Consider the following 16,103-nt stretch of genomic DNA (forward strand, 5'->3'; position numbering starts at 1 on the left):
ACCTCACGCACCACTGCACTTCCTCATCCAGTGGAGGCCCTCAAGGATTCTACAGACTGGAGGACAAAACAAAAAGATGAAGAGGAAATTATAATAGTGCTTAACAGGTGGATTAAAGATAGAGAAGAAGCTGTAAGAGCCATGGGAGGCAGGAGCCAGACCTGAGAAGGTTTCCTGGAAACCACAGCTAAATCAGGTCAAGAAAGACTAATAGGCATTAGCTGGGTGAAAATGCCAGGAAAGGAGGTTGGCACAGCATGTGCTAAAACCAGAAGTCATTGTAGTGAATTGGTCAGCATACTACTTTCTTAAAAACGTGAGTTACACATCCAATATTTAAAAATTGTTCTCCATATCTGTGAGTCTAGTTCTGTTTTGTAACATTTGTTCACGTTTTTCAGATTTCACATATAACTAAAAATATAGAGTATTTGTCTTTATCTGACGAATTTCAATTAGCGTAATACCCTCCAGGTCTATCCATGTTGTCACAAATGGGAAGATTTCACTCTTTTTTTATGGCTAATGTTCATCGCATATATATACCACATCTTCTTTACCTATTCATCTGTCAGTGGACACAGGTTGCTTCCATATTTGCCTATTGTAAATAACGCAGCAATGAACACTGGGGTGCATGTATCTTATTGAATTAATGTTTTTATTTTCTTCAGGTAAATACCCAGGTCACCAGCGGGGAGAGGGTGGGAGGATGGGAGAAATAGGTAAAGGGAATTAAGAGATACAAACTACCAGTTATAAAATAAATAAGTCACAGGGATGTAATGTACACCACAGGGAATGTAGTCATTAATACTATACTAACTTTGGTGCATAATCTATAAAAATATCAAATCACTATGTTGTACACCTGGAACTAATATAACATTGTGAGTTAACTATACTTCAACTTAAAAATAATATAAATAAGTACCATAAATTGCTATATTTCACATAAAAATTAGGATTTCTATCTGAGATCTGCTGAAACTGAACAGCAGCTGCTGCCCTTAGGCAGGGCTGTGCACCCTTGTTAGCCCAGGATTCCCACTCACTGGCTTCACACGTTCATCATCCCAGCCTGGCCCCTGCAGGCATATAAGTTTGCTAAGCCTGGACTAAAGACAGGACAAGTCCAGCACTATCAGATTCAGGATCTATTACCTAATTCAGCCACTGACGTCAGAAGAAAGGAGAGCCCAAGACACAAAGCAAACTGCCTTGTGCCTAGCATAAGTCCAAGCACAGATCCAAAACAAAAAATTCTTATCTTGGTAGAATTAGGAGAATACCTAATATTTAATATTACTTTGATGTTGTTATTTCTGATTATATTTAATTATCGTGAGCTATGGGGAAGTAGGTGGGTTTTTTTTAACTTGTAAGCAAAGGTTCCTCTACATTTTAAAAACATAAAATTCCTCCAGCATTCTGATAGCAAACATATGGCTTTTGTCAAGAGACTGGCACATAGAACACCTATACAGAATTGAAAGCCGAGTTCATAATCTTTGAGAGTTTACATCCCAGAGAACAAAATGGGATTCAGAATGAGATCAGTTTTACTATGTCTGTACACCATTAGACTTGCAAATTTAAAAAAATATATATCCTAGACATTTGCAACTTCAGGTGAGACCGAAAACGAGACCTAATAATTAGTGTCTATTTCTGAAAGAAATGCATACTTAAAGACCACATGCAATTAACAACCAGGTTGTCCTGTAATCATGTAGAGTAATAACTGGAGAATAAAGTAGGGTTTCATGCAAATCACTTCTTACTGCAACTATCACTCTCTCTCTCTCTCTTTCTCTCACTATGTGATTGAATCATATATATTGATAATGGAATCATTAGATTTAAGGGGAATGGCTTCATGTTTTGTTGTCACTGAAAAATACCATATTCCATATTCCTGGAAAGGAAATGCAGTAAGCATCTCCTTAGAATGAATCCTAAGATGTTTTAATGACCTTTCACCTCCTGAATCACTTTGATTCTAAACAATGGTGTTTCTTCTTATACTTACAGGACAGTAAGCAACATTTCTCAATATAAACGTACTGGGTGAGGGATTCATGATTACTCAGTAGGAAGACTGGCTAATAGGTGGACCGTCATCTCCACTGGGGACCAGACAAGAGAAAATAAAACAAGTCCATCTTTCTAGGGTGGCTAAGAAACGAGCTCTAGCTCACCTTGAAGGTGCTATCGCGCCTTTAAGTGGTTGTGATTCCTTTAAGAAACCGCAAGGAAGCTCTTTTAATACCAATCACAACATAGCCAAATCATTAAATTATACAACATTTTTATAGCTGAAAAATAGGGAAAACCCTTTGGCTTTGTCTGAATCTACTTCAAATAAAATCACAAAACTACGTGATCTGAGGTTTGAGGGATACGTTTTACCAGTTTTCAAATAAATATTTTAAAGACATAGAATATGTGTTTGGAGGTGTCTGAACTTGATATTGCTCTTCTATTCCAATAGTGTGCTGAGAATGAAAGGATCTAGAGAGGGAGCCTGAGAGCAGGGAGTGCAGAGAGGGAAGAAGAGCTGCTGCTAGCCCACACAATAACAAGCCAGGTCCCTTGGGTCTTACCATGACACCGAAGTGGGGCTTCCCTGGTGGCGCAGTGGTTGAGAATCTGCCTGCTAATGCAGGGGACACAGGTTCGAGCCCTGGTCTGGGAGGATCCCACATGCCGCGGAGCAACTAGGCCCTTGTGCCACAACTACTGAGCCTGCGCGTCTGGAGCCTGTGCTCCGCAACAAGAGAGGCCGCGATAGTGAGAGGCCCACGCACTGCGATGAAGAGTGGCCCCCGCTTGCCGAAACTAGAGAAAGCCCTCGCACAGAAACGAAGACCCAACACAGCAAAAATAAATAATAATTTAAAAAAAAAGGAGGGAGTCATCCTTTGACCAGTGAGGAAACGGAGTTTTGTTATTCTTTGGGCAAGTAACTGAGAGAATCAGAATCTGATCCCTGGTTTGACTCCAAATCCCATGTCCTCAGCTCTGCTAGGTTATCTTTCCCTGTATGTGTGGGTTACCTAGGGCTCTAGGTCCACCCACCTTGCAGGCACCAGCGTTGCAGGGAACAGCTGATGGCAGCCAGTGGAATCAGAAGTCTGAGAGAACCTGCTTTGCCCATGGCCAGACACCCCAGGCAGTGACACCGAGGGTTCCACGAAATAGCACTTTTCCTTAAAAACCTCCCTAACACATACATTTGGAAATGGATACAGAACTGAAATGGGACTCACTTTCCCCCCCCATCCCTCTCAGGTGAATAAAATGCTGACCCAATGAGCCAAAGGACCATTTCCAAGTTTCTCAATCCAGATGGCCCTTGGCTGCATTTTAATTTTAAGTTCAAAATAGTTTGGGGTATAATTTGTGATGCACGTTTTCCATTTCTCGGTGAATTATTTCATCAAATATATACACATTTATACTTTTTCTAGTTTATACTCACAAGCATATAATTGGATCTCAGAACTTCTTTGCTGAAAAATCACAAATTTTGAAATAAAGCATGTAAAATTATTTTGCCTAACATTGTCTAACATCTTAAAGCATCTATTTTCTTAATTTGCAAACTCTACCAAAAGGGGGCCTACCTAGCATTAACACAATGTAACTATTAAGCTGGAGAGGGAAGCTAGTAGACTTTTCCCAAAGCATTTCTAGAAAGTTTCCTCAGTCCCACAATATCCCTAAAAAGTTTCTTAAGGAGGCCTTAAAATGGATAAATAGTTGAAAGTGAAATGCAAAGTCAAATCAAAATGAATGTCAATGTTGCTCAGTTAGCAACAGCCTACAAGCTCACCAGCTGTCAACGCTAATCATAGCTCAGTCGTTGACTCACTGTGTGACCTATCGCAGTACAGTTAACCTCGCGGATTTTGTATGCCAGCAATAAAATAGCATCACAAACTCCTCGAAGGCCTGATGTGAGTTATAACTCAAAGATATTGCCATGGCCCCACTTTGGGAGCGAAGTGTTAAATAAAAACCAAAATTATAAGGAAAATGATAGGATGCACTTCAAAGAACATTTCCAGCTCTGTCTGCATAATTTCAGTACTTTCATGAAACAAGCCTCTGAGAAACAGTTAACCATATAGAGTTAGTTTCAACTCGCCTTATGGAAAATACAATGCGTTCAGAATCCTCATCGAGCTTTAGATATCAGACACAGCCCCAACATATTTAGTTGTGTTTCTAGGAGAAAAACAATTCTTCCAGGAATCTAGGCACAGGGTTCTAAACAAGAGAAGAAAATGAATTATACAGTCTTCGGCATAAACTCTAACAATAAAACTGTTATCAAAAAAATGCAGCTTATTTGTCAAACTGATTAGAAATTAAAGTCAGGACACAGATTTAATGGCTGGATGCTTAAAACTTTTTCTCTTCTTCCAGAGAACACTGCTGGATTACACTTCCCACCCTCCCTTACAGCTGGCTAGAAATGATCCAGTGGGTCAAAAAGCTATAAAACATGGAGAAGCCACTAGAATAAAGGGACATAGGTCCGTGAATGACTACAAGAAACAATTCCCCACCTAGTCACACTGAAGTGTAATGTGAGTAAGGAAGAAACCTTCATTATAAGCCACTGAGCTCTGGGAGCTGCTTATTACACCAATTAGCTTACTCCACTTGATACACAAATAGGAGATATATTTAGCATTACAACCCAAGATTTGCAATTCCCATACTTTGTATACAGTCCAGAATCTTCCTCTGACGGGTTAGACCCCACCATATATAGAAAAATAAATCCATAGAGATAGAGCTCCAAAAGGACAGATAATCAAACGCAAACCATGGTGCAGAGACATTTCTTCCTTCACGTTTAACGTAATGCTGATGCTGACAGCTCTCTAAGCAGGCAGATGAACCTTGAAGCCTATTATTCAACCACTAGTCCTTTCTCCTCCTAAATATACATTCTTCATGGGGTCTCTAACACTACAGTTCCCACCTAAACATTAAAATCAACAGAAATGAAGACTGTTTGAGAACAGTTCCTGTGACAGCACTTTTATAAGATGTTTTTAAGAGAAATGCTGTTTATGAACCTATGAAAAATGCCTCTGGAGATGTAAGACTGTTTACTCAGAGAGGACAAACGAGTCTGGTAGCCAGAACTACCTCACAAAGTTAAAAGCAATCTGGTAAGCAGAAAGCCAACGTGTCAGGTGATAATTTCAGCTACATTAGTGCTCGGGAAGATTTCTACTGATTTCAGACCCACAGAGACTCTTTAGCTTAGGAGCCAGAAGAATGTTTACAACTGAGGTTAAATTCTTAAAGATACTAAGTGCATTCAAAAAATAAATAGTTATATTCCATCAAAGATACTATTGAAAAGTGATACTTAAGTAGAATTTTTACAATTGAAATTTTCTCAGTTGACACCTTGTCCTAGATGTTATGCTTATGATTTTAAGTATAACTTAAAAAAAATTTAAAGCACTTTTAGTTTTACAAAAAAAATTGAGAGGACATTCCAGAGATTTCCCATATACCTCCTGCCCCACATACAGCTTCCCCCATTATCAACATCACTCACCAGAGTGGCACATTATTTAACCAAAGATGAACCTACACTGATACATCATAATCACCCAAAGTCAGTAGTTTACTTAAGGGTTCACTCTTGATGTTGGACATTCTGTGGTTTTGGACAATGTATCATCACGACAGTATCACACAAAGTATTTTCATTGCCCTAAAAATCCTCTGTGATCTGCCTATTCATCTCCCTGCATACATCCCTGGCAACCACTGATCTTTTTACTGTCTCCAAAGTTTTGCCCTTTCTGGAATGTCATATGGCTGGATTCATACAGTGTGCAGCCCTTTCAGATTGGCTTCTTTCACTGAGTCATACGCATTAAGGTTCCTCCATGTCTCCTCACGGCTTGATGGCTCATTTCTTTTTAGTGCTGAATGATGTTCCATTGTGTGGATGGACCACAGTTTAGTTATTCATTCGCCTACTGAAGGCCATTTTGATTGATTCCAAGTTTTGGCAATTACGAATAAAGCTGCTACAAATATCCATGTGCAGGTTTTTGTGTGGACATAAGTTTTCAGCTTCTTTGGGTAAATATCAATAGGTGTGACTGCTGGATCATATGGTGAGAATATGGTTAGTTTTGTAAGAAACCACCCAACTATGGCATTCCAAAGTGGCTGTGTCATTTTGCATTCCCACCAACAATGAATGAGGGTTCCTGTAGCCCCACATCCTCACTAGTATTTAGTGTGCTTATGATTTTGATTGGTTGTGCTTATAATTTTTTTTAAATTTATTTATTTATTTTTGGCTGTGTTGGGTCTTCGTTTCTGTGCGTGGGCTTTCTCTAGCTGCAGTTAGCGGGGGCCACTCTTCATCGCGGTGCGCGGGCCTCTCACTGTCGCAGCCTCTCGTTGCGGAGCTCAGGCTCCAGACGCGCAGGCTCGGTAGTTGTGGCTCACGGGCCTAGTTGCTCCGCGGCACGTGGGATCTTCCCGGACCAGGGCTCGAACCTGCGTCCCCTGCATCGGCAGGCAGATTCTCAACCACTGTGCCACCAGGGAAGCCCTGTGCTTATAATTTTGATTTCTCTTTGATTGATATTCATCTTAAGGTTTCTCTAACCTCTACCAGTTTCTCTGGCCAGCAGTTAATGTAAGCAGCATTATGCCAATAAAAAGCTCAGCGATTTAAAGAAACCTGGTGCTGTATCTCTCTTATTACGCCAAACCAGGCTAGGTCTATTTCAAATATTTTATATCCTGTATGGGGGTGGGGGGGAAAGAAAGAGGTATAATAGATACTAAAGACCTGCTAATGTGTCAGGTACTGTGATCATTATCTTGTATATTCTGAACTGGTTAGTGCTTGGCAGGGGAGAAAAGCCTGGGAGTAAAGTGACAGTATCCTTACCTTATAAAGAAACTAGAGTTCTGGAAACTTTCATAACCTGTGCACAGTAACAAGCTCACCAAAACCCGGCCACACTTGCTTAACAGACACATTCAGGGAGCTAAATATCTTTTCATTTGAGGAACCATTAAAATAACCCCCAAAGTAGATCTTACTTTGACTAGATATAATCATTCCATTATTTTTTTGCTGCTGCACCAATCCTATCTTTTGAATTTGGGGTCATTGGTACTACCAATCAAAAGACCCTTGTTTACTAGGATCTCTTACAAATAATGTATTGAGAGGGAGAGACTGAGAGTAAAACAATGTTCTCAAAATTCCTATGGATTTTAACTTTCATACTTCACTTTGCCTCGCATTAGCATAAGTAGTTTTCCTCACAAAGGTGGTATATAGGTTTACTTATAATTCAACTCACCTAATCCTATCAACTCACTAACATCACCACTATCGTGGTTTTCATGTTCCCTTCATTACCATGCATAACAAAGTAAACTATAGCCTTTAGTAATCCACTCAAGGTACAGGCTGTCTCTTAAAAAGTGAGAGGCTATTTTGCAAAGCATGAAGATCCTGTCGTTAACAAATATTACTACATCATTGGCTTTAGGAAAGAATAAGTTTAATTGTATTCCCCTTCAAGCTAAATTCTGATTTACCCTCAAAAACCAGGTTTACACCCCCCCAAAAAAAACCAGAGCTTTCTAAATTGTTTCACCATAGAATTACAACAAATAGTGTTGTACTATATATTCCTTAATTTATCAAAAAGACTATATTCACATAACTTTTTAGGAACATATCACCATATAAATCAAGTCTGCCATAAATTATATAAGCTTAAATAGAAAAAAAAAAACCACAGTGGGACCTTCAAGGAATTTATTACTTACAACAGGAAGAAAGTTTAAGCCAATAATTGGTGTTGTCTACCTTCTTATTGGCTCATCTTCAGATCAGGAATCAAGTAGAAGAGAAAACAGAAGGGTGTTTGTGTGACCGTTTGTAGCCATTCTCCTACAAGCTCAGATGAAGGACAGGCCATTTGCTACTAAACCTCAAAGTCTTAACACGGTATCCCTGAACCCAAGGGTCTCCAAAGATGAGAGCAACTTTCGTGCTCACTATATATTCATACAGTTATTCACACTTTATGTTCATATCACCTGGGAATAACTAACACTTTTGGCAAGTTTCCTATATTCCAGGAATTCTCCCAGGCTTTACTGCTCATCAACAGTCCTATGAGGGAAGTACCACTGTTCTCCCCATCTTGCAGATGGGGGAAAAATGAGGCCTAGAGAATTTAAGAAAATTGCCCATAGTCACTCAGCTGTTCAGAAGCAGAGCTGGGTGTCAGATGCAGACAGCCTGCAAAGACGCTCCAAAGATCGTGTTCTCGTCCTTTCTGTTACGTTGCTATGAACAGAACATCGATGAGAATCTCTCATTTCCTTGATTCTAAAAATATCACTCCTCACACTGAAGAGAGATTCCCTGCCTATGCATGGTGCAGAAAAGAAGAAAAAAACATTCACATCTGGGCTTTGAGAAAGCTCTCTGTGGTTCTCAGGCTTCACCTCAGAGCTGGCTCACAGAGCCCACCACACCTCCAGAGTGGGTAATGGAAGGAACACTTTGAGCACGTGGTACATGAAAGGCCCACCCTCAGACCTAAAGAGATCTTTGTTACATCAACCACACCGCTGGGGTTAAAAAGGAGCCCACACTCTTACACCAGTTTCCAGCTAGGACCTAGAAGGTATGAAAGAAATGTGGAGTTTAAAATTTTTTGAAGTTTCCAAAAAAAGGCCTTCAGTGTCTAATGAAAAGACAAAAGCCCGAGGCAGCTCTCAGTTAAAAGTTTGCAATCCTACCCTAGTTTTGCCCCCATTCTTCCCACCCCCCTGAGGAACCCTCCTGCAGCCCTGACTGTAACGCTCTCCACCACTGTGCCTTGCTAAGGTTTACCGCCTCCGAAGCTACCCAGGGCCCTCTCTCCTAATTTAAACTCCATTCTCCCACCACCTTGGAATTAGAAAAGGAAGCTGTCCCATGAAGTAACACTTCCCTTTCACTAGACAGTAAGGACACCCGAGAAAAGCAAACTGTCCCAAGAGGAAGACTGGATGTCTTCTAGGTCCCTTCCAATGACAAGTTTATTATTAAACAGACCTATACTAAACAGTGAATGACAAATACCTTACTCTTGAAAATCTGCACACCACTGCAGGGGTGTTTGCTTGCTACATCCCTGGTGGGATTTAAGATAGTGCTGGGGAGTTTATATCCCACTACACGGCCTCCTGTTCCTTGGCATACAGCTGGTCTGGGGAAAGGAAAAATCAAGAAGGCTTTGTGGAAACTTAGTCACCTACATGTGGGTGAGGAAACAAAAAGAGAGGGAAAATGGAATGAATAGGAAGGCTTTCCAAGACTACTCAAAAAAATCCTACATGTATCACTGGAGGGGGCCTGAAGTGTGGATGTCATTTGTGGTCACAACCTCCTTCCCTGCAGGTGGACACAGTCAAAAGAGGCCAACATTCCATTCATCTTTCCCCCATCAGCTTCCTTGCTGGAATTGAAGATTTAGGTTGCCCAGCTCCAAAATATAATAATAATAACAACAACAATAACAACAGCTCTCTCCTTAGGCCATGATCTCCATCCTTTCTAAATCTGACCTTATCTCCAAAGAAAAAAAAATCTCTAGGCCTCACTTGGGTCAACAGTGGAGACTCTTCACCACTGAAAAACATAACATAAATGTTAATAGTATGCTTGCATGAAGAAAAGCCACACCATGAAGTAAAGTGGAACAAAAAAATCTTTGCTATCACCTCTAACCTCCAACCTGCCCACAAGAAATGCCAGTGTTCACAAATGTCTCTATTGCCTCACCTACGGTAGCTTTTATTCAAGCAACTGAGTAAAAGGTAAGTGAACCACATCTTAGTGGATTTCATTGTGTTTTCCATTTAATTAATCAAGAAAGTATATACAATAGTTTTCCTTTTATTCTTTTCCCTGCAAATACAAGCTAATTTAAAAGGGTTTTGTGAGCTGACCTAGCAGCTAAACACTTACAGCACTATCCCATCACCAAAGGTGCTGAAACAACTGACCAACTTTTACAATCAACCTGTTTGTATTTGGAATACGACCTCTGCCTGTATTTTAGGAAGGAAGCTTTGCACCAGGAATATCAAATGAGCACAAGCTAGGTGCCAGGGGATGCAGAGCTTCGAGTGCAGGAATGCCAGCAAAATGTGCCTCAGCTTAAAAGTCAGCAGACAGTTTTCTTGGCCATCAGTACCCGGGGCTTTCAAAACCAGCTTATTCTTAAAGGAGGACAGTTTATCGGTTGGAATCATTTCATAAAACTGGAAAAAAGATAAAAACACAAGCCAATACTTTAAGCATTGCTCTCAAGAAAAACAGAGCGTGCCTAGTCACATTTAAGGTCACAGCTTCTGTAAAATGTAGCCAAATAATGGGTGTCAAGGGGCAGGTTTTTTCTTGACTATTGAAGTCGGGAAAATTTCCTCCCCTAGAATGGCTCTGATTGGCAGATATTCTCTGAGAGAGGACAGCTGAGGCCTGTGGTCATTTTATGTCAATGGCTCAACTGAGATGGTCTCCTCCCCCCTCCTCACACACCCCTCTCTTTTTTTGCCAATCCCTATGGTTACATCCAAAACTGCTACCCAAGATACGCTCACGGCAGTGGCTTAAAGGGACAGGAATCACTGCAAAAAGAATACACGCACTTGGGCATATGTCTTATGCAACTCATTGATTGAATATGCCTATGGTGATTTTTCTCAAAAGAACTTGTCGGATTACAATTATAAATGACTTGAAACTGCTGGTATCTGTTTCGTTTGGCTATTAGGGTGGTCAGGATGTCTAACTTAGGAAGGAGAAAATGACAAAATGTCCCAGGAATCAACAGACCTTCATCTTGCTTGATTTTACTGACTAAAATTAACCCCTAACTTGATGGATGGGAGGCAGTATCAACTGCTTATTCTATTCTGTGAAGAAGAAGAGAAGTCAAACAACAACGGCAACAAAATATATTTCTGAAACAGTATTCCCTAGGTACAAAGTTAAGTTATAAACTCGGAAATAGAACATGCTTACTGTTGTTAACAGACATGAACCATGTACAGATTTAGCAACAACTTACCATACTAGACATCGTGACCTTTGGCACTGGCACTATCCAATATCGTTTCAGATACCACTGGTAAAAGATGGCAGAAGTAATCTAATCTGTTAAAGTCCATGTCCCCAACAGAACTGCACTTCTAAAATAGCCTGAGCAAAACCAACATCTTTTCACACTTACTTTTAAGGAACCAAGGAAACATTTTAAAAGAAATAGTGCATCAAACATGTTCAGCAGGTGAGAATGAGCTTCAATAGCAAGTCAGTAATACCTGCAACATGTATACCTAGGGAAACCTTAAGAGTAATGTGCTCACAGTTAAGAATGAAAAAAACAAGCACAACCTGTTCAATATCGTCCATCTTTAGGAGGTAGCACTAGAAATTAGCTTCTTTTTTATTTATAAGCCAGCAAATTGATTCTTCTTAATATGTGTTTTTAACGTGCTATTTCCCATTCAGGACATGGGACTCCAAGCAACGTGGCTGGCTCCACCACCATGTAGCACAAAGAAACAGAAACAACATGTACAAGACAGCCCAGGCAGGGCTTAAAGGTTCTCACAAAAATGTAGGATGTGAGTAGTTCATAGACAGCCCAGCTACAAATAGCTTCCCAAATTCCTTCACCTCCATCTTTGAATTGGGAATGCACCAACCAACTGGTATCACAAAATGCCCTAATGACATAGGGAAGGGGGAACAGGAGATTAATACTAACTACTGAGGTTAGTATTTCAAGCCTGAAAAGAACAAAACCATTCACCAAAGTTATTTCCTGGCATCAATTTGAACTATGGGAAGGCATAGTTGTAGTGCAAAGGGGAAAAAAAAAACAAAATGAAAATAAACTGAACACTTTAAATTATTTGGAAACTTCATACCAATCTCATTTTCATAGCTTTCTCCCACTAAAAAATTTACCCAATATAAAGTAATAATACTACATAAGTAACTAAACCTTTCAGAAATAAACCCAAGATTCCGAGTTGAGCCTTTTGTATAGGTTCCTTCTTTTCCATTTCCTTTCTCAGCTGCCTGCCTTCTAATAAGACAAACTCTTGGCAGGAGCATAGAAGGTATCCAGACATTTGGATGAATTAGACAAGGAAAGTATAAATGAATAAACCCTGGCACTCTGAAATGAAGCAGTCTTTTAAAACCAAAGAGCCAAAACAGAGGCCAAATAATATAATGCTTTCTGACAAAGAAATTTACTTTTTAAAAAATGAGATATACACAGTTCTCAAGGATCATTAAGGCAGTATTCTAAATTAGTGTCTTTTTCAGATCAAGCTGAGACAGTAATTTTTAAACAATACCATTAGCCTACACACGCCCCATACACAGTTCTTTAACAGATTTGTTTCATATTATAATCAATACATGTACAGTTACTTACTTGCTTCCTTTTGTAATGAGCAAACTGAGAAAGGCCTAGAACAGTTGCAAGAGCACCTCCTCCAACAAGAATAGTCCCTTTCACTGCCTTTTGAAATGCCATTTCTTAGCCTACAGAGACAAAAAAAGAAACAAAAAAGTTATTTGGGATTTTTATCACACAATAATCCAATAACAAAAAGAGACTGCCTAGATTATGAAATTATGTTAAACTAGAAAAGAAAACACACAATAAGGAATTTGTTAACATACCAATTTGTATACCACAATTCAAAAACAATACACAAAAAAACCAAGAAACTGACTTTATAAAATGACCATCCAATAGGAATTAAAGAAAGAAAAATTCAGAGACAACTGAGGTTATTTACATGGTATAAAGTCAAGAGAGCGGTGAAAAGAAATGTGTACCTGACAAAACTGCATGCTGTACTTGCAAATTTGTTCCACCACTAATCCCCTCCACAAAAAGAACTGGTGGAAGTCTTCTGTCACTCAACAGGACAATGAACCTCATGCCTGCCTTGGGTTCTCTGGCAAGTGTTGAATTCCACTCTGGTAACAACTCCCTTCCTGAGTTTTCCCCTTCAGAAAGAAGCTCTCGCTAAAACCAAAAGCCAACACATTTACATCTCTATCCCTGGAAGAGTCTACACTTTACAGATAAAAAGTAAAAGAAAACCATGCCATGATCCTTCTACAAAATGACAGATATAACACTGCTATCATTCCTTTCATTAAGGGAACTTAAAAAAAAAAAAAAAAGGTTTCTTCTAGCCAGAGTTGCATGGCACCAAAATTTCAAGGGGAAACCCAGATCAAGCACTCCTTCGTGCTCACTGTATATTTCTAAATAAAGTCTTGTACTGTGTTAGCTCTTGACTTTCTTTCTTCTCACTTGTTAAAAAAAAAAATTCCACTATTGGATTGATGCAATTTCTTAATTTTTTTTTTTTGAGGACTTAAATAGTCTAACTTTTTCAGAAGCCAAAATAAATAAAATAAAATAAATAAAAAATAAAAATTCCAACGAAAAACATCTTACTCCCTTTTATTCTGATAAACAAAAACAAAAAAACAAAAAAACGATAACACTGTGTGATCACCTAAAAACAATTCTAACTTAGAGTTGATATTTAGCAATTTGACCTGCCTAAGTCTTTCACTTACAAAAGCAGCTGGCACACCCATGTGTTACAGGGAAGCCACTACCCTACTTTCCTGAATGGGTGGAGTTCTGACCTGTTTGGACAACATACCTTATGCTTTACAGATATCTCACAACTCAAATTATTTAATATGAAGTCAATTTTAACCTAGGATAGTAAAAAACATATAGTATCTCAACGTAAATTATGATACAGTTAAAAATGTTTGAGTTCAGGGACTTCCCTGGTTGCACAGTAGTTAAGAATCCACCTGCCAATGCAAGGGACACGGGTTCGATCCCTGGTCTGGGAAGATCCCACATGCCGTGGAGCAACTCAGCCTGTGTGCCACAACTACTGAGCCTGCCCTCTAGAGCCCGCGAGCCATAACTACTGAGCCCCTGTGCCGCAACTACTGAAGCCCGCGCACCTAGAGCCCGTGCTCCGCAACAAGAGAAGCCACCGCAGTGAGATGCCTGCGCACCGCAACGAAAAGTAGCCCCCACTCGCCATAACTAGAGGAAGCCCACGTGCAGCAATGCAGACCCAACACAGCCAAAAATAAATAAATAAATTTATATATTAAAAAAAAAAAGTTTGAGTTCATGTTGACTGAATAGAATCTATTAGCATAACTATCCTAAATCAAAGAATTTCAAGTGCAGTTGGTAACTCTCACTCTACAGAAAATCCATTTTGGAATACTATAAATTATATACTAAAATAAAAGCTGGCATTTCTTAAAATTTTATTTTTCTTCTGATCTCATTCTTTTCTGACAAACTCCTAAATTCTAAGACTCATCTTTATTTTTAAGATTCTCACCAGAAAAATATTTCACATGCGTATGTTCTTTACTGCTGGAGGTCTCTTCTTTCCCATCCCTTCTCTGAATCAACCATCCCCTCTCTCCCAAGTTATGCAAAAGAGTTGGTGTATGTTGGCTGGGGCTTCCATTCATCATTCAGTCAACCCTAAGAAAAACCTAACGTCCACGATTGTTCTGATGGTGAAAACCGCAATTGAGCCAACTTGGAAGGCACCCCTTTGTCAGAGCTCAGCATCACCATTCCTAGTACTGCTATAAACGTTCATATGGGTGCCTATCGCACAACAGAAACCCTAGCAGCCCGGAGACAGCATGCTATCCCCTGGCTAACTGGGCTTCCCTGACAATTAGAGACGGAGAATAGAGACCTAGTTCTAATTACCTGAACAATGCCTGTGCCCACCCCAAATAGATGGTAGCCTGGCAATCCCTTGGATGTGAGTTTTGTAGGTGGTTGACTTTAGCTCAGTATCATTGCTTCTGTCTTGTTGATGTCATTGATGACCTCACAAAGGACACCACACATCAGTATAGCTAACTGAGGGATGTCATACAACACAGTCATAAAGTGTCTCAGCAGAGGTGTTCATTCAGCCAGTTAAGTTTGGAGCTAGTTTTTCCAATTGTGTAGCTCCCTACATTCCCTGCTCACCTTATTATATTGCCTCAATTTGATTTTCCTGAAACCAAAACTTGCTAAGGAGGATATCTTCATGGATTTTCTCAATGAGCCACAAATACTATGGAAGAACTGCATTGACATATTATTTTGCAGAGTTATTGATAATATTGGCTATAATAAAGTTTCTTTTTTCAGTATTTTCATAAAATAACCTACGCTTAAATATTATTATTTCTATTGTGATCAAATTTATCCACAAGATAATCTAGCTGGTTGTAACGAATAAATCACTCTTACAAAAGCACAGAATCAGTCGGCTTCACCTGACTCTCCCGAGATGATGATGATAATGATCATCATCATCATTAATGTTATAATGACAATAGTTGCCATTTATTGAGTTATTTGCTAGGTAATGGGTACCATGCTTTTAATTCTTTATATATATCAGCTCATATCACCCTCACAACATCCTAATTTCATAAAAGAGGCACTTGCAGTTCAAAGAGAGTAGGGGATTTGTCCTAGGTCATTCCCTAGTAAGTGACAAAGCCACAGCTTAGTCTTTGCTCCTAATCACGAGGTGGTTCTGCCCTGCCTTTGCTCTGAAAAGCCAACCTCTCCCCAAGAGCCACACCATATTTTGCTATTACTCCCAAAAGAAAGCCCTATTCACAAGCAGTCACCCAAAGTGTACAGTCCCTTGGCATTAGGTTTCTCTAAGGCAATGAGGAAGACTCTGACAAAATATCTGCTAGTAACCTTCTGCCAGATGATGTAAAAACTTTGTTCTAATGTTGACAGAAAGAAATGTAAAACCAGATTAACGTTAAACTATGTGCTGTGAACTACTTATACCCACTTACATTCCATTATAAGGAAAAAAGTTTTCACAATGATGACAAAGAGGAAAAGATTGCTTCCTTCTACATAAAAGCTGCAACCAGGAAGTTAGCAAAGACTGGGAATAAA

The 16,103-nt window shown here is 39.5% G+C and overlaps 1 protein-coding gene across 10 annotated transcripts in view; it reads right to left on the reverse strand.

The window, feature by feature from the left end:
* Window positions 1–16,103, reverse strand: part of GPD2 (glycerol-3-phosphate dehydrogenase 2) — a 200,401-nt gene that overhangs the window by 85,598 nt on the left and 98,700 nt on the right. For 7 of the 10 annotated variants that reach the window (XR_002173826.3, XM_073807699.1, XM_073807700.1 and 4 more), the window contains one exon: window positions 12,534–12,643. Coding sequence is in view for 8 of the 10 variants with exons in the window: in XM_073807699.1 (XP_073663800.1) it covers window positions 12,534–12,635 (102 nt within the window). In the remaining 2 variants the exon portion in view is untranslated. Of the gene's footprint in view, window positions 1–4,153; window positions 4,276–12,533; window positions 12,644–12,943; window positions 13,110–14,891; window positions 14,912–16,103 lie in introns of those variants that run through there. The other 3 variants (XM_073807702.1, XM_019922788.3, XM_073807703.1) reach the window with 3 other exon arrangements.

Source organism: Tursiops truncatus, chromosome 7, assembly GCF_011762595.2.
Source record: "Tursiops truncatus isolate mTurTru1 chromosome 7, mTurTru1.mat.Y, whole genome shotgun sequence".
NCBI lineage: Eukaryota > Metazoa > Chordata > Mammalia > Artiodactyla > Delphinidae > Tursiops > Tursiops truncatus.